This window comes from Triplophysa dalaica, chromosome 9 (assembly GCF_015846415.1).
Source record: "Triplophysa dalaica isolate WHDGS20190420 chromosome 9, ASM1584641v1, whole genome shotgun sequence".
Lineage (NCBI taxonomy): Eukaryota > Metazoa > Chordata > Actinopteri > Cypriniformes > Nemacheilidae > Triplophysa > Triplophysa dalaica.
This window is the reverse complement of record NC_079550.1, coordinates 19882269-19901848: the sequence shown is the minus strand read 5'-3', so window position 1 is coordinate 19901848 and position 19580 is coordinate 19882269. Positions and strand designations below refer to the sequence as shown.

At 38.3% G+C, this 19580-nt stretch overlaps 1 protein-coding gene across 1 annotated transcript in view; it reads right to left on the bottom strand.

The window, feature by feature from the left end:
- Window positions 1–19379, bottom strand: part of robo2 (roundabout, axon guidance receptor, homolog 2 (Drosophila)) — a 359300-nt gene extending 339921 nt beyond the window's left edge. The window contains exons 1-2 of the mRNA XM_056756352.1: window positions 19293–19379; window positions 15553–15684 (exon numbers count right to left, since the gene is read on the bottom strand). Coding sequence (XP_056612330.1) covers window positions 15553–15670 — 118 coding nt within the window. The 5' untranslated portion in view covers window positions 15671–15684; window positions 19293–19379. The remainder of the gene's footprint in view (window positions 1–15552; window positions 15685–19292) is intronic.
- Between the last annotated feature and the right edge of the window lie 201 nt (window positions 19380–19580).

The following is a 19580-nucleotide window of genomic DNA, read 5'->3' as shown; positions in this document are numbered from 1 at the left end:
CGGGCCTGTGAAAGCTACGGGCAGACGCTGATCGGTTGCTCTCGCTGCGAGGGGCTCGGATCACCCGGGGCCTACGGCTGGGCAGAACGGCAAACAAGCTGGTAGATTTATGAGACGTGTGTACGTACTGATAGATGAGGTAAAAATGCAAGCTTCAGGGCAGCGGCGCAGCAAAACACAGAAGCGTGACGACAACAGAAACAAGCATTTCTATATCAAGGCGTTTTTGGAGCGAAAGCACAGGTGTGCTGAAGCTTAATGGACGCCGGGTCCTGTTTTTGCAACAGAATAGAGAACAAAGTGTAACTTTATGAAAAAGTAGAAATATGGGTAGTGTTAAACAAAAAGGATAGTTCACCCTAAACAAGTTATCATTTATCAACCTTGGTGTCATCCAAAAACTCTATATTACTTTTTCTTCTGTGTAACACAAAACATATTTCAGAAACATTTGCAGTGTTTCCATACAATGGGAGTCAATGGGGGACAGTGTTGTTTGGTTACCAAAAGTTCTTCTAAATATCTTCTTTTATGTTCTGCTGATGAAAGAATTTCATACAAGTTTGGAAAGACATGCGGTTGACTATATGGTGTTATTTATGGGTGAACTATCCCTTTAAAACCCAATGGGAATTTAAGCTACAGTTAGTTGTCTTATAAATGTATGCATTTAAGGTGTAGTGTAAGTATCTATACTTACTTTCTAGTTTTTGTAGCTCTGCTAGTACAGCTTGGCACTCACATCAAGGTCACAGTTATCTCGCAACAGACAATATGACACAATACCAGCTTCTGCCAAATGTAAAATGTTTTTATCACACAATGAGACTTAACCTTCTGAGGGTTTGCTTTTCACCAAACTTGGACAAGATAAAACAAAGTTCAATCTAAATGTTCTTGCTTCAATAAAAGGCAAACGTCAGAGGACCTTATCATCAATGTACAGAGACCTTGTAACAGACAGAATAAAAAAACTCTTTTAAATTACATTTCTGCAAATTTACGCCTTTATCCAAAGCAACTTTCATTGTATTCAAGCTGTATGTTTTTTGAGTATGTGTGTAACCAGGGATTCAAACCCCTGACCTTTGCACTGTTAAAGCACTGCACTACCAAACTACGCAGGGATGCTAAGTTTTATGTTAAAATTAAAAATAAATTAATTATGTAGAGACTGAAAACTTGACAGAGACACAAAAAAAAACAATTTTACAACGTATCCTGTACAGTTTAAACAGTCTGTAATTATAGCATCTGTATTATTAGTTCTGTTATAGTTTTACTAATATTTTAAATTAATTAAACATCATTAAAAACACAATGTTTCATTATGTAAGATACATAAAATATACACTGGAAAAAAACATGAAAAAACAAAATGATTGGACATAAGGATATATATTTAATAGTTTTCCCCCCTTTTCTTGTAAAAATAAACTGTAAAAAAAGAAAAAGCTGCAGCTGGGATGCCAGAAATAAACATTAAAATAACATGTTTTCCTTGTGAAATTACATCCCCCTGTTTTTCTTGTAAACATTTGCGGTCTTTTTGTTTCATTTTGCGTTTTTTGACCTGTAAAAAAAAGTAAAACAGAAAATGCTGTGAGATTACTTTCTTTACAGTGTAGTTAAATCAAATCGAATCAAATTACTTTATTTTCACGTCACTAACTGCACGTGTGCCGTGGAGAGTAAAAAGCTTGGGAGCGTGCACCAGACAGTACAGAATACAATTTACACATTTAACAAATAACATTATACACATTGAGACATTAAATAACATCATATTTTCATATACAGTATATACACTAAAATAATTTAATAACAATAATAAAAAAAAAATACAAAACATAGAACATAATACACATACAGTAATACACAATGCACAGAGTGGTTGTAGATGTAATGGTTGGTAAATGGTGTTGTCAGAGTATTATTGTGTTAAAGTTAAAGTACATGCTGAATGGTAGAGACAGAGAGGTGTGCTGTGTAAGTATCAGTTCTGAGTGTTCAGCAGCATGATGGTCTGAGGGAAAAACCTGTCACTCAGTCGGCTTGTGCGTATTCGGATACTGCGTCACCGTCTGCTGAGGGCAGCAGAGAGAACAGTCCATGGCTTGGGTGGCTGCAGTCCCTGATGATTTTATATTATCTATAATTTATTGCATTTTGGTCAATAGATCCTCCAAAACAATGAACGATTGTCCTTTACATTTTTCCAATCATTTCTAGGTCAATGTTTGATTTGATTTCAATAAACAGAAAAATATTCAAAGTTCCAATTTTAGTAAACTAACTCTACAAAATATAAAGACAGCTGAAATGTGATAAATACCAGGCTCATTTTCTTGTGCAACCACATGCAGGAGTTTGTTAGTGAGGCATCCCAGCATCCAAGGTCCAGTGGTTTTGGTAAAGTGCTGGGCTGAAGGCAGACACGAGAGGGTGGGGTATTGACAAGCCGAGCAGCAGGCAGACAGACATGATGTACAGCCCGGCATAATCAGTTCCCAGGCTCATTAATCTACAGCTACTGCTATTCTTGATGAGAGAGTGATGCATGGGGAAAACAGCTCGCTCCAATGTCACCCTGAACCGCTCGGAGCTCCCCGAGTGAAGCGTCTGGGTGTTTGACACATTATAATAAGTGCATCAGAACCAGAGAATCGAGGAATCGCTTTTGAGAACAAAAAGTGTACATTTCATTTAAACCAACTGTTGGGTCCATATTTATACTCAACACTTTGAAGTGTAGTGGAGCTCTTGGAAACAAAAGTGCATCAGTAAATTATTTTATGATACATCACAGTCTAAAACACAAAATCGGTCCGTTACAGCTTTCATACGTCTCGCTCGCTGACCTGACAAAAAAGCCCATTTATGATCATGAATCATAGTGAAAGGTCAGGTTTTCACGATAATAACATCTACATCGCCTCTAATCTGGAGGAAGAGAGCCATTAGCCTCTAGGGTGCTCCAGGAGCTTGAATCGGGGGCGGGGGGCGTCCCAGAGGAGATCAAGAATCTCGAGGGAAGGACAGGACAACATTCGGAGGCACACTCCATCCGGCCAAAGGTCACGCGGGAGCTTTTTTGGTGTAATTGTAACATCTCCCGGAGGACGGGCGACATGAACGACGGCCTGCTCCATCATACTTCTGCGTGTTTATTTTCAGCGACGGACGTGAGTTTCAATCAGAGCTCCCCCATTAGGTTTAACCAGCACGTTTTGGGTCAAGAGGGAAGCCACTTTTTCACCGGGAGTAGGATTCCATTTGGAACTCACTCCATTTCGGTCTCGGGGAAGCGATTGCATCTTCAACGAATGAGCCGTCAAATTACAAGAAAGTGAGAAAATTGCATGGCCACAGGGGTTCGGATCTTGGAGAGCGCAATTACAAAAATAATACGGGGCTTCAATGCAATATGGAATGGTGTCTGTCGAAGTGAAAGGTGCACATTAACTAGCAGCCACCTTGTTTTTCCAAGGTCATCAGAAAGAAGTATTATTGCCAACAGCTTCCGGATATTCTCTTTAAGCGAGCATACACTGCATTCATTTATATGGAAATGGAGATCATCAGCGTTTCTATTAAAGACGAACCATAAGAGTCGGCCGTGAGAGACGAGGCAAGGAGTCAATGGGCCTTGCAGCGTGATGCAGAGGTCCGCCGCCAAAAGCGACCGTGTGTGTTTGCAAGCACCCGTAACGTTTCATGAGCCGACCGAGTGACAAACGTGATATGAGAACGATATTTTCTGTCAGTGCTGTGCACATCAAGGACAACAAGGTCGTCGAAACGAGGGTGGACATCCTCAACGAGCGGTCCGAACGGCAGCTCGTAAAAGCGGCCATAAAGCCATCTGCGGTCGGGCTGGGTTATGATTCTCGCTGCGTTGCTGCCTTATGAAGTCTAGAAGACAGACAAGATCAGTTATACTTTGGTCCATATGTCACGGGGAATGTTAGCTTGAACACAGGCAATTTCAGGAGCTAAAATCAGAGGCGAACTTTGGAGTGAGATGAGACCATTTCATATTAAGCTTCAGCTTTTCTGAATTTAATATTTAGGTAAAGTGATCATTTTTGTTTCATTCTGTAAACTACAAACAATATTTATCCAAAATGTGGAAAGACCCGAAAGTGAAAACTGGAGGAAAAGGTCAAATTAACAACAAAAAAATAATATATTCGCTATTAAGCAATGCAACAGTATTTGGACATGCTTTTGAGAAAAGTTCAAAAATTGTTTTGTCAGTGATAACCTGGATTTGTATCGCAGTTTTCATGTGTCTTGTCATGCTGTGTGTTGAAATTCAACAGAAACTTGACTGGCATGGCTACAATAAATCTGGTAATAATAAACAGAATAAAATAAAATTTGGAGTGGTCTCTTAATTGTATCCGCAGCTGTAACACTATGAGGTATAGAAGAACAGTAGCAGTATAAATATATACACATTTATATGTAAATCCACTATTTATCCCACTATTTATGCTTTGGTTTTAACCCATGGACAAGAAAAGCATTGCTTCTTTGTTTTACTGTTGAAAACAGGACAACAGTACCACCTAGTGTTAAAGAGGAGTCACACACTTCAGGTTATTGTGTGTTGTTGCCTATTTAATAACTGAAAAGTATAGTTTTAATAATAATTATTATTATTTTAATACTGAAAAAAGAGAGAAATTAAATGTTAAGATGCCCACCCTCAACCTTTGTATACAAGTTAGTTTATAGCTTCTTATGCAACACCAGTCAAAGCTAATGAGAAAGATGTTAAAGCCATTAGAGTTCTCTTTCCCAAAATATTTAGATAAGTCATGGCCCCTGTTAACTTTCCATAGGGGGATGGTCAAGTAAATGGGGACCATATTCGGGTAAACTATTCCTTTCATATGCCGCAAATACGAGTTTTTCTGTGTCTTTGGTGTGTGATAAGTTGCCCATGCATGCATTAGACACCTAAAATTGCAAAAATTACGGAAAGTTTCGGAACAAAAGATGCATTCTAAAAAGTGAAGGCTACCCGTGCCTGAAACGTCTCGTGTAACAACACCCCCACAAATCTACGTCAGTTCGTGGTACGAACCAAGAGACCGCCCAAATGTATACAAATAAGGTGGGCGTATCTGTCAGTACAATTGCTTTTGAACCTGATGTTCCAAATATGGTAAGAGTCTTTACATTTCCGTCACACTCTTGCAGTATTCGACCAATCACCACGCGCTGGTTAACTGGCCAATCATAGCACTCTTCGCTTTTCAGAGACTTTATGTGGGAAATACAGCGTTTTTAAACCTTTACTCGTGTACACACATTGCGTTACATCTGAAACAACCGATAATATTCGTTTTATCCGTGTCATATGACTCCTTTAAGGTCCTAGTGGAGATCCAGATTGACTCATTGGATTCATTAATTTTCCTTCAGATAGTTATTTTGAGTAATGACGGAACTGCACTCATACAATAAGAGCTGGCATTAAACACATTTTAAAAGCTATGTAGGCTACAGAACAGCCCGTGTTATGGTTTAATGTGTGGGCAGCGTTACACCGACAGTATTCACACACAGATGGTCATCTCAAGATCTGCTCACCCTTGAATTTCATCGGTTAAAAACTAAGATGAAGAATTGATTGACATAGCTTTGGCATAAAAGGTCATTTCATTTCAGATTTCTGTGAATCATGAATTGCCACTAGAGGGCATCAGTTGCTTAAACTCGACACTCTCTTCCGGTCCTTAAAGTGAGCTTCATGAGCATTACATCCCTGAATATAACTATGTATATACTAAAACACATATACATGCATTAGCAAGGGAACTCACACTGCAAAATATACGTATTTGGTTTATTGAAGTTGCTTCAAATGAAAACTTGTCTTCTAAATGTACATAAATGTACATGCACAGCCGCCTTTAAAACTGGCTGCATTAATATAAGCACAGACTATATGAAGCATAATACAAAAAAGTATTGCTTATAAAAAGAATATGTTTTTTTTAGTTCCCAGTCCAAATAGTATGGGTTTGACACCCTGTGACCACACATCTTAATAAAAAGTGTATTATTTTGTATAAACAGATCATGCTTTAAATGAATTTGCTACACAGGTGTAAATGTACAGTATAAAGTACAAATATTATCCAATGTAAACGCTGAATGACACTCCAATGCCAACGGTTCTATTCTTCATCATTGTGTCTTCCAGCGGCCGTGTCCTGACACCTGCCCACTGAGTGTATGAGAAACACAGCAGCTAATCGAATCAATCTACACGGCAGTCCGTACTCTCTCACGCGGCCTAAAAACACAGCCTGCCCTTTGCCAAGATGTACTTGTTCTCTTGGTCCCTCCATCCATTTATTCGCAGTGATTATCTGAACACAAACACCATTAGTGTTGCAGCTGACCGCAGCGGAGACTCAAGACGTGACACATTCAATTAAACCGTGCTTATATTGATACAAGAATTTTAATTTCACACAACCTCGAATCTAGTGCTGTACACACTACCTTATATAAACCAAGCATATAATGGTGGGTTACAGCATGTGGGCCTGATCTCTATTCAACGGCTCATGTTCCAGCTACAGATGGCCAGTTATCATCTGAAAATCTCCTAGAGCTTCTCATGCCTTCAGTTAATATGACTCACGGCTCACTGAGCATGAAAGAGATGTGAGGAGAGACAACAACAAACAGGCATTTATGATGATAAACAAACATCCCTATTGCTCCTGTCCATCTATTGTGAGCAAAAGAGTTTTAAGTTGAGATGTACGGGCATTCAAAGCCATCAGTAAAACAGATTCATGGAAGCACGTCTGGCATTAATATCTCAAAAGCAGTACACTTTACAAATTGAGCAGTACGACAAACGTGCGTGGGGAGTTTTTCTGCTCCGGGTTTGTTTTGAATTGGTATTGCACAGCAGTTCCTCGCTATGAAATCCATCAGCCCTCCATTTGTCTCCGATTGATGGCACAGGTCGCGTCTAATGGCCGACCGTGAACCATTTTGGTGATGAATCCTCGAAATAATCTGGAGATGAGTAAAAGTCTTTATTGTGCTTTTGCTTTGTGGCAGAAAGGCATTTTTGACACATATCTTGAGCCAGGAATCAACAATATGCTGTGTGGCAGAAAAAATAATACTGTAGAAACGACTCCAATTACTTTCCTAAAGCAGGACTTTTAATGGTTTGTTCCTTTTTATTTTGAAGTGCACTTCAGGGAGAGTATATGAATGTAAAGCGTTTCACATAGCAAGTAAGTGGAGTATATTACGGCAAAGAACCCTCATAAGATAGTATTCACACTAACAAAATTATTCAATTTAGAAATTGATCTGTCACTTGGTAGAAACAAGGCACTTCAAGGAGAAATGTGACATTCTCAAGTTCAAAAAATTAACTGAACAATGAAGAACCAGACTATATTAAATATAGGTTCGGTTTGCATAAAAGTGGCAACCTAACTTAATGTCAACCTGGGTCTTTATATCTAACCAGCTGAAAACCACTATTTAAAAAATTATAATCTTTATTTTGTGCTGTGCACTTTCAATAAATCGCTTCTGTCCTTCTGAAACCTCATATCTCCATATTGTGATTTTTATTTTTTGCCATATTATTAGTCACACATTATGTTTGTCGCTTGGTTTTGTAAATATCTAGCCAATAAAAAGTATTAAAAAGTGCTTGTAACTTTGACAACACAGTATTTTATCATTTATAAAAGTACACTGTTTTTCTATTTCCTGAAAAACAGTGAACTTACAAGTATGTGGAAGGACAGCGACTTTGATGTGCATTGGGATTACACATCCTCACGTACGTGTACCATGACCTAAATTAATAATTACTTATTTTAAATTGAATTTAATATTTTAATATTTTATATGATGTTCAATTGTGCTTTTGTGTATTCTGTCAGTCAAACGTGGGTTACAAGTGGTTGGATTGCCAAGACTATTGAAGTTCTTCCTTCAATAAATTTAAACAAGACGGACGTAGAACACAGCTTCTAGACATGATGCACTTGCATGACTAACAAACGACAGTGTTTGGGGAAGGAGAGTAAAAATTTTCGTGGCAGTCCCAGCAAAACGTTGGCTGGGATCATTTCTACCGCGGTTAGGGACTCGGACTAGATCACATCTCGTATGTGTGATTCATAGTCGATTCCCTTTTTTACAAGCCAATAACTCATTCACTTTCAGACTTAAAACTTGGCAGACTGCTTACTTTCAAACACGGCAACATAACAGACTGCATGAAATGTAATTTCATGATCTAATGCTACTTACTCTTTAATATAATGTGGACTTTAGAATTATGAGACATCTCTTATGTCTAGAACTTTGATTTCATTGAATTGGAATTCATCTACTTCACCAACTCACTCCTTGCGTATTAGATATTTTTACATTCAATCATATTTTTTGATATTTTTCACATACAGTACATCAATCTAGAAAAAAATGCAGAGACAGCTTTGAGTGGCTTGTCTTAGAGCTAAAGGTTATCGTGTGAGGCACGCATCAGCCGACAGCTCACCTTGACGGGCAGTTGTATCACAGACGTGAGGGTCTGAGGTGAACCACAGGAGCTGATCAACAGATGGACCTGTGTCATATACACACAGGTGCCATCACCTCTACTGCTCCTCTGCATACGGCCAGAACTCATAACACTGAAGACATTTAAAGCACAGCCCAAACTGAGGCTTAAAACAGTGTTTCACAGTTATGTTGATATTCAGTCATATTAAACCTTATAAATGGTAAAAAACAGACTGACCAGATAGCTTTCTCTGCGATTTATGAGACACCCGAGCATGTTTGTCTTGTACTAGTTTTAATAGTTTTGGGGGCAACTATAACTTTCTAAAAACGAATGCATTTTTTAATGGAACCCAGATTGGACATTTAAGGGAACAGTTATACAAAAAATAGCATTGATAGTTCACCCAAAAAAAAAAATTATACACCCCAATGTCAAGAAGATATTAAGAAAAATGTCTCAGTGGTTTGTGTCCATACGGTGGAATTCAATAGGAGTTTGGTTACCAACATTCTTCAAAGGGAGCATGCAATGGTGTTTTTAATGCATTCTGAGTTATTTACAATGTTAAACGTGGCGTCTTCTCATACTTGACATGGTCATCTTGTCAAAAAACGAGTTGGACGTATATCGAAGTATTTCTGTGCTTAAAACAGTCCCCCACCATTCGTATAGGTTTCGGAAAGAATATTCGAACATAAAAATCTGTTTCGTAACAACTTTTCTTAGTCCATAATTGGGTATTTCTCGCGGAAAAGCAAGCAAGGCAAGAGAAATAGCCTGCTCACACATCAACCGACGAGCGAGACCCGCTAACCTTTAAGATTGGCTGCGCTGCGTCAAGATTGGCTGCACAGTGGTCCTGCAGCTGCAGCTTGTTACTCTTGCGATAGTGGGAGAAGTTGAGGTGTGTTTGTTTGTTCACGACATTTCAGTGATGGATGTTGTATAAATGGTGGATATAACACTGGATTTGGAGATAGTTAGAAACTGATAGATGGAGCGGTCCCAGCTCTAAAAGATGGCGGACATGAACTGCACTAGGTAAGTGAAACTGAGTCATATGTCTGTGTTTTGCTGGCAATTGGTGCGCACATGCTTTAGTTCAGTCCCTAATCCCCCCCGCATGCGTCATATGTTTTCGGAAATAATCGTACAGCTGTATTTGTCTTTTATAAATGTGTTTAAGCTAAAGACTCCACAGATATTTGAAGGGTGCGATACTATGCTGTAAGGACTCAAGATTATTGCTACTTAAAAATATCTTCTTCTGTGTTCTGCAAAAGAAAGAAGTCACACAGGTTTCAAATGAGATGAAAGTGAGAAAATGGTCACCAAATTTGACCGTTGAGGGACTGATGCAATCTTAAAGTTTTGTTATGTATATTTGAATTGAAATGTCCACAGTTCAAGTTTTACATGAACAAAAAACAACTGTTTTTGCAATACATTTCCCCAAAAGTCCCTTAGTCCTTTGGCAAGGTACATCTAGTCTGTAGGTAGCTGTGGGTAGATATCGCATTATTTATCTCTAACACAGTTGGCGGACAGCGGTGCCCTGATTCTGCTGGAGACCCTTCTCTCTGGACCACTAGCTCATCCAGGCAGTAAAAAAAGGCAGACAGGGATACAGATGGTCTTGTATATACACACAAACAACAACTGGCTTATCACGGCACTATAAATGCCAGGAGCAGCTGGCTAAAGTACTTGAGAACAGGGTAGCAATGAATACTGAGAGATAGAGAAAGAGTGAAATCGTGTGGCGTTTATGTGTGCTGGTCGTCGGCATACACGGGTGTTTGTGGAATGTCTGTACTTGTGCACGCGTGTGTCTCACACAGGGTCTGTGGGGAGAGGATGCATCTGGCTTGAAAGCTGTTTGTGGTGTTGCAGTCTACTGATAAATCACACTTTCTGCAGCATCACAAATTACCAACAAACCAGGTACTATCAAGATGTGTAAAATAATCAATGATGCTGTTTAAACAACACAGATACATCTACTCAAAGGTGTGTGACTTGACTTAGACGTATTTAACATACATTTGTCAATTAGGAAGCCAACACTTAGGTAAACAAATCAATTGTTATAAAATCTGAGTAAAACATTGACGCTTGCCAAGTTAACTTCTGGTTTGTGTTTATTGTTTGGTCTGACTAGTGGCTTATAATATAACTACATTTAATATAAATAAATATTTTATTGTATAATAAATGTAATGAATAAATAATTTGTTGCATTTGATGGTATATTAATTGTATTAAATAAAAAATTTGTTGAGTGGGTTGTGTAACTTTGTCGCAATTAAGTAGCGGTTCTTCTACTAGGAACCCAAAAAATAAAGGCTAAAGACATACTTTTAATTTGCTAGCTAATGCAATTTACTTGTTATTTCTTTTGATTATCAACAGCGACCTGTTAAAAGACTCCAAAATCCAGAAAAATCCAGAGCAATAAACTACAAATAATTTAAAAATCTCAGGAAAACATCTTAGTATGATGTTTGTTCACACTGTTCCCGAAGTACTTCCTGTTTTAGTTTTTAACACTTCAACCAAGTGAGCATTTATTACTGAATCCAAATGTTAAACGAATATACTTAAGATTTAATTTAGTACGTAGTATGTAAGATTAAAAAAATATTTAAATGAACCTGGAAGTGCTTAGACCAGTAAAGTGGTCTGTTGTTGAGTTTTGGTTGGACAAGCACATTTTATATTTTGGTTTCACAGTTATTATTACGATTTAAAACACACTGATTTAAGTTGGCAGTCAATAGTGACTCTTATAAAGAGGATTACAAGTTTGGCTCATGATTAGCTATGAGGATTAGCATGAGTTTTAAATGCCTCGGTCCAATTTAAACATCAAAGACAGCTTGATCGGTGGGGAAAACTGCTAAATTATCATGTTTGCTTAATGCTTTAGAAATAAATTAATACTTGTGCTCCTGTGTGCAGACACAGAAACACACATATTGCATTCACTTTAATTTTGCAAGTATTTGTCTTTATTTTAATTGTATTATGCTGAAAAAATATGCAACAGAGTACAGCAGAGATGACGTATTTTTGTATGCGAAACCCAGTCGGGAATTAGCATTTTTGCACGCTTGGTCCGGAACATAAATATTATCAGATTTAAAACACAACCGTTTTTTAAACGTGCATTTTTTTGTTGTGTCTTGAAGACGGCAGTTGCTAACAAGTTAATGAAAGCCACTTCATCCTTTGGCGGGGATAATAAAGGCCGTAACGCATAGAAATCTCCTAAACAATGCAACCTGAGCACAAATCTAAAAATATAGATTTGTATTCATTCACAGAGTAATAACGTAGCAGGGAATACTTTTTAATAAAGTTTGAAAAAGTTGTCGGAGGCTTGGTGGTAGTGAGGTTGACATAGAGCGACCGTCTGCTTGTGTTAGCTTTTGACTTCTGGCGATTGTGTACAGGCCTAAAAAATAGCAAATATTGTGTTTGATTTTAAAGATAATCTTGATAGACAGAACATGCTAACATCATGTTTCCTTTGTTGGAGCCTATTTTTGATATCTTCCAAAAGTCTATGATGTATAGAAGTGTAATGTAAAGAACTTTCCTCAAGGGAACCAGTGCGACGCAAAATTCCGGGTTGGCCTAAAAATGACGTAATCTCTGCATCAGTCTCTGTGTAGAGCAGACTCGGGGTGATGGGCCAGCCCTACTGGAAATCCATATACACTTCAAACTATGCAAAGCCTACAAAATTAATAATAACAATGAATAACAGAAATTGTGCGCTATTATACATTTTCACACAAGTAATTCTAAAATGTGCCTTCGCAAAAAAACTGACATTGAAATACATGGTTTGTTAACAAATAAACCGTACATGTGTCCACAATCTCTCCTATGCTATTTTATATTAATATAAATATATATATATATATATATATATATATATAATATCAATTAATATATTATTAACTATAGGGCTGCATAGCGATTCATCGCAACAAATCGTTTGCAGAATAAACGTTTTCGTTTTCGTTTACATTATATATGTTTATGTACTGTGTATAATAATTATATATATATTTTGTTTACATTATATATGTTTGTGTACTGTGTATAATAATTATTTATATATATATATATATATATATTTGCACACACATGCACGTATAATTTGAACGAGAAAATACATATTAAATATTAATATTTATAAATAATATAAATCATCTATAAATCTAAAATGTATAAAAACATCTAAATATTTTTTTTATATATACATGCATGTGTGTGTTTTTATATATACATAATTATTTTACAGTACACAGTACACCGACATATATTATGTAAACAAAAACGTTTATTCTGCAAGTCGCGATTAATCGTTATGCAGCTCTGTTATTAACTGTTTTTTTTTTCTAAATGTTTGCCGTCACATCACATGACACATGATAGCCTGTGGTTTATTTGTCAAATCCATGCAAAAAAATATACAAAAACTGTTTCTACACAGAATGGCTCAACTTTCTCTACTTCCACACGACAAAATCCCCAGGATGTTCCACACAATGATGGAAAGCATTTCCACCAGCACGAGCTCAGACGTGAGAGGCTTTCCATTCCCTCCTTCAGCTAAGAGCATCAACCTGACACAGAGCCACGGCGGAGCCAGAATGGCCAGGTAACGAAGATAGATTTCCTGTAATGCAGTTAGTCTGCGGTTACAGCGGATGAATGAATGCAGTCATGGCTGCACAAACGCAAGGCACAACACACCTACCCAGCCATTCCTAAACATATGGAGCTGAAACAAACTGACTTGACATTATTAAATGTTATAAACAACAGGGGACACATGGTTTTGGGGAATATAATAAGACGGTCATTTGATTTGTGTTTCACAAAAGCCACACAAATGTGGGAAAAATGATAGTGGTTAGAATGAAACTGCTGGATCATTGGTTACCAGGAGCAGGATTGAAAATCCCGGTCATAAAGGACGTTAGGGGATTCTGTCCGCACACAGCGAGACTCAAAGTTCCCAGTTGTCCCCCATACAACGACCTTGTCCAGTTACATTTAAGTTCTTTGTGAAGAACAAGCTTCAGTGGTGCTAAAGCAGAGCTCAGAGGTTGTAGGTTTGTCTCTTATATCCCTGAACTGTTATTGAAAGCTATTCATCTTTGCTTGTTTTGCAAAGAAAGGTATGAAAGTGAATAGTTCGCCCAAAAAATAAAGCATAATTTTCATGTGGTTCAAAACCTATGTGTTTTCAGTGGAACACAAAAGAAGATATTTTGAGAAATGTCCCAGGGGTTTTGTGTTAATGGGGTTACCAACATAGAAGAAAGAAAGGCAAACCGGTTTGGAATGACACGAGGGTGAATATATGAGTCGAATTAATTTCTGGTTGAATTTATGGTCTAGTGAGGCTTTCTCAAACCGTGAGGCTGAAAATCTCAATTTACTGTCATAACACAAGAAAAACTTTAGAGAAAAAATCATTACGCACCAGACAGGTTTTATTCCTACGACTCGCACCAAAAAATAAAGCATCAACCACGCATGGTAGGCTTCCGGAGCAACCTGAAGTCAGCTTTGTCAAATAATTCACTCCAGTTAAGCTTCACCACATCCCAAAGGTTTGTTCTTCTGCGTTACATTGGACTCGTTCGTCTCTATCGCCCGTTGCATATTTTACTTTGGCATATGCCACAGTTGAGTTCCATTAATCAACCCGTATGAGGTCTGAATGTTAAAGCCTCACGCCGTCCAACTCTTTGCCCGACTATAGAAAAAAACAAGCCGGTATTAACCTTGTAGACGGCAGCGGTTTGCGCGTCAGCGAAGCTTGGCAATGAAGCGAAAAGGATAACTTCTCAAATTATTTTTTCAGCCCGGGCTGCATGAGTGTATGAGTTTGTGTGTGTGAGCTCCCAGCTTCACTATAAATAAGCCGGACGGCTGGAGAGGTGGTAGTCTGCTGAGGCTCTGACAGCAGAGGGCAACGTGGCCTTGTCTCCCTGGGAGACGCCAATTACAACTGGACCCGAATCCAAAGTGTGCAACCGCACGGCAGCTACTTGTGAGAATGAGAAATGAGTTTGGTGTGAAGCACAATCTGTGCGGTAAAACGCTAAAAATGGTCATTTGAAGAGTTTTCTTTCAAGAAGCACTTTGAATATGGCAGATGTACAGTCAAACAGAGTTAAATCTATCATTTGGGTAAACAGTATTGTTGCTGATTATTTGATCAAACAGACGTTTAAGATAAGCGAAGACATGCTGTTTTGATGAGCTGAGGCTATTTCGTCAAACTGAAATAATAAATTCTTCTTCATATTATTCTTTTCAAGCATCTTATTAACCTTTTGAAACAAACCATTCCCGAACACAAGATTTAAAGGTGTAGTTCACCCAAAAATGAAAATTCTGTCATCATTTATTTAGACTCAAATGATGCAAACCAACTTGAGTCCTTCTTCTGTGAAAGACAAAAGAAGATATTTTGGAAATGTCTCAGTGTTTTTTTTGTCAACATGATGGAAGTTGGTTACTAACATTCCTTAAAATATCTTCTTTGCGCTCTTCAGGAGAAAGAAAGTCATACAGGTTTGGAATGACGTGAGGGGGGTTAAAAGATGAAAAAATATCCATTTTGGGGTGAACATCTCATCATCACGAAACAAACAATGTGACATAGCACCACACTAAGCCAACCAAAGAACACCTCCAAAATGTCAATTATTCCGACCTTTTGTTTTTGTGTGTGATAAACACAAAAATGATGTGAGACGCAATGGTGGCAACCATCAAATATCACCATTAAGGCCTGACATCACAACCACAACAAAAACAAAGGTCAGCTCCAACACGCATGTCAAATTCTGCCGTGAACTTAACAGATTCACAACGGGTGAGTTTTTTTGCAGAACAAATACCTTTGTAAGTCAAAGAATGCTGAAAACATCCATGCCTACCTTGACCTTGAGCGTCAATGGAGTCTATGCAAAGGATCCACATGAGAAAGATAATGAAGAGGAATGAAGGCCCTGCCAGAGCAGCAGAACGTCTCCCTCTCGCTGGGATGGAAGCCATGACACCATTGGTTCCTGGCAGAAAAAATATAAAATTCAGTTTTTCTGTTCTGTTCTTTAAACAGCGAACCCACAGTATTTGAACAGTGCATCCGCATAATGTCATTGGAAGCACTAAGTATGTCTTTGAGAAGTAGGCAAAGTTCACGCAGAAATAAACATTTTGTCCTCATTTATCCCCCCTCATGTCATACATAACCTGTATATGATTATTATTTTCTGCGGAACACACAAGAAGATATTTTGAGAAATGGGCTTTGTCAATGGAGGACAGTGTTGGTTACCAACATTCTTCAAAACATCTTATTTTATGTTCCGCAGAAGAAAGAAGGTCAAACAGGTCGGAATGAGTAAATGATGAAAGACTTAATTTTGTGTGAACTATCCCTTTGTTTTTAGAATCAACTCTCAGAATCAACTGGAAGAATTAACATTCACATTCAGTCATTTAGCAGACGGTTGTGTCCAAAACGACTTACAGATGAGGGAAACAATGGAAGCAATTGGAAAAACATAAGGACAAAAAGCATACGTGCAATAAAAGAGAACTAGTCTCATATAGCCTTCCACAATATACAGAGCTACGTTTTTTAATGTGTTTCATTTAAACATTTAAAACAACGTATTATTGCGGAGGAGTGTGTGGTTTTTCATATTTCAAACAATAAATAAATGAGAGTACAGTTCCTTCCCATGTTGTGGCAAAATTATGGCAGTAGCTCAAATTGAAAAGCCACAATGATAAAAAAACGTTACAGGGACCCATTACAAAATGCAATGTCATATTTCTCAGCATCTGAGGGAACATTAAAAATGCCTGAGGATGAAAACAAAACCATCCTGACACGGTTTGATACTTCAAAACAATATTTATTTAGTTAGACACAACCAATATGCGATTATTTCAAAATCCAAAGACTAATTCAGAAAGCCGAGTGCAATTCATCACAGGCGATGTTCTTCACGCAGCCAAGCTTTCTTTTTTAATTCACTCAGAGTAAGACGACCGCTATGAAATATCTCTCACGGCCCATTCATTAAACACAAAGCTTTTATGAAACAACAATTCATCAAATTTTAACGATATATTTGTAGAGACGCATTCAGCCTTAAAATTTATGAAGTTACCATTACACTTAATAAAGTATTATGACTCCATGATACCAACGGCTAACAAACGTCCAGCGGTTTAAGTGAAGAACTGGCAGGACTCGCAGCTGAGAGTTATTGCTCTGTAGTACAATATGAAATGGAGGTTACTGTACATAATGGATGAGACACTTCTGTGTCCACCGAGGCATTTCAAACCATAAACAATGCTTATGCTTCATAACATGGTAAAATTATTACGGTTAATGCAATGCAAATGAAACACGCGGAGTAGCACGCGTATCAAGCTACAGCACAGTTCCATTTGTTATGTTCTTAAAAGCAAATACATTTTATCTTATTGATTTGCTATCCATGCACTAGTTCTGTTTGGTGGGAACCGCTCCATCCTCCAGCTGTCTGATCTGAATGTCAGTTTGTGGATTGATCGAAAATTTCTTCATGGATATCCGGTCTGGGCCAAGCCAGATATCATTGATTCATGATGCCTTGCACTTACATTTCATAAACATCTTGCCTTTATTTTTTCACAACAACCCATTAGTTCTCTTACAGCTGTTTGGCTGAAAATAAATCAATGCAAACGGATTAGTTTAATAAAAAATAAAATGAAGAAATACAATAATAGCAGGAGTACTGTACATCTTTACCTATTCTTCTATTCTTAAAGGGTGCCCAAAAATGAAAATTCTGTCATCATTTATTTACCATGTAGTTGTTCCGAACCTGGGTTAGTTTCTTTGTTCTGTTGAACACAAAGAAAGATATTTGGAAGAATGTTAGCAACTTACAGTTCTGGGGGGAACCATTGACTACCATAGTAGAAAAAAATCCTACTATGGTAGTCAATGGTGCCCCACAACTGACGGTTGCTAACATTCTTCCAAATATCTGTCATTGTGTTCAACAATACAAAATATCGATACAGGTTGGGAACAACTTGAGGGTAAGTAAATTATGATGGAATTTTCATTTTTGGCGGAACTGTCCCTTTAAAGCTACAAACTATAACTTTTCCTTCTCTATTAAAAATAAATGTGGATGTTACCTTAAGAACTATAGCAAATACGTAATTGACATTTACAATGATATGTCAACTCGACAGCTCAATTGTTGGGCAATATTTTACGTTGCTTTTATTTTTTTATTTAAAAAATAAATCATTGTTTTATTTTTAATCCAAAATATCAAGGCTTACAGCTATAAATAGTGAAACGTGTCAGTGAAACCCAGTACAGTCAATCACCTTTAAACCATTTAATCAAACCTGCTTCTTCATTGATGAAGCAGGCGCCAGAAAGAAGCTTTATTCCCCTAATCAATATCTCTTTCCACTTTCGGCTTCAGTTCAGCGCGGATCACGGTGGTCAGTGACTCTCGCAGAATGGGCCGGGGCAGTGCTGGACACAAGCCCGGGAGAGACAGATTGGTGTAGACCGGGATGGCTACGACCAGGCGCCTGAATTCCTGTCACCCCCTCCCCTCGGCTTGATAAGCACGCACCGTGGCTCCCACACACAACAACCTGTTTGAGATTAGCCAGCGAATGGCCTGTTCTGCATAATGCCAGCCCTAAAAGTACATCGCTTTTATTACGGTGTCACATCATTGAGTAGGTGTCAGTAGGGAGCTGTCCGTGGTTCTGAATGCAGTACGAGCTCACGCTGTGAGAAGGTGGGGAGACGGCGGACACCCTGTCCATCGTGCTGTCAGAATGTAATTACGCAGGAGTCACTGAGTGCCAGGAGAGAAAAAACAACACAGTTGAGGTCTTGGAGGGCAAGTGGGACACTGTGGATTGCAAACGCTCTTGCATGGCAGGCCTCTGCCAAATCAGAGCATTACGAGCTAGGTGTCACCCCACGGAGACTAGATCTTAGATGGTGATGCTGACACACACCAATTATACTTTTCTCTGCTGTACGCTTGACATGCTGTGACCTTTTATTATCATTACAGAACAATTTTTGATTTACTTGCCTGAAAGCTGAACTAACTGAGTGTTAGTCTGTTGGGAAGTCAGGGATCGAACGCATCAACAAACAACATCAACAAATTGTCCTAAAATTTCTAGGAGAATTTACGTTTTTATTTAAGTCTTACATGCCGTCATTTTTTCCCAAGAGTTTTGAAGTAGCGACACTAGTTCAGATTTAAGGTCATACACCACTTTTATACTTTAATTTATTCACTTATATAAGTTAATTAAAAACTAACTAACTTCTGAGCAAATGTCTCAGTCTAACCATAGCGGTGTGATGCCCAACACTCCCTGTCCCTGACGCACTAAGACTGCCTGCCAAGATGATCCATATTTTCAAGATTTCAGAATCATTTAAAACTAGGTATATACGTATAAGTGGTATTTAATGGCACATAATATCCATTCTGGAGTGCACTCAGTAACGTAAGACTAATGCAGAAGCGTTTTCTGTCTGACTTCCATCTACACCATGTGACAAACCTGTCTCTACACACACACACACACACACATCCTCTCCCGCTTGTCTTACCTTTATCAGCATGCACCTTCAAAGCGCAGCTTGAAAACGCATTTGCAACGTATTTCCTGGGAAGCTGCTCCACTAAACACAGATGGAATTCCTGCTCTCTCTCACAAACAACTGGCAAAGCTCTCTGCCTTCCTCCCTGGCTCATCCCATCTGCAGAGAGAGAGAGAGAGAGAGAGAAAGAGAGAGAGACGGAGCATGAGAACACAAGAAACTCAGTGAGGGAGAGAGAGTTGAAGACTGTGAGAGAGAGAAAGAGAGAGAGAGAGAGAGAGAGAGAGAGATTAAAGA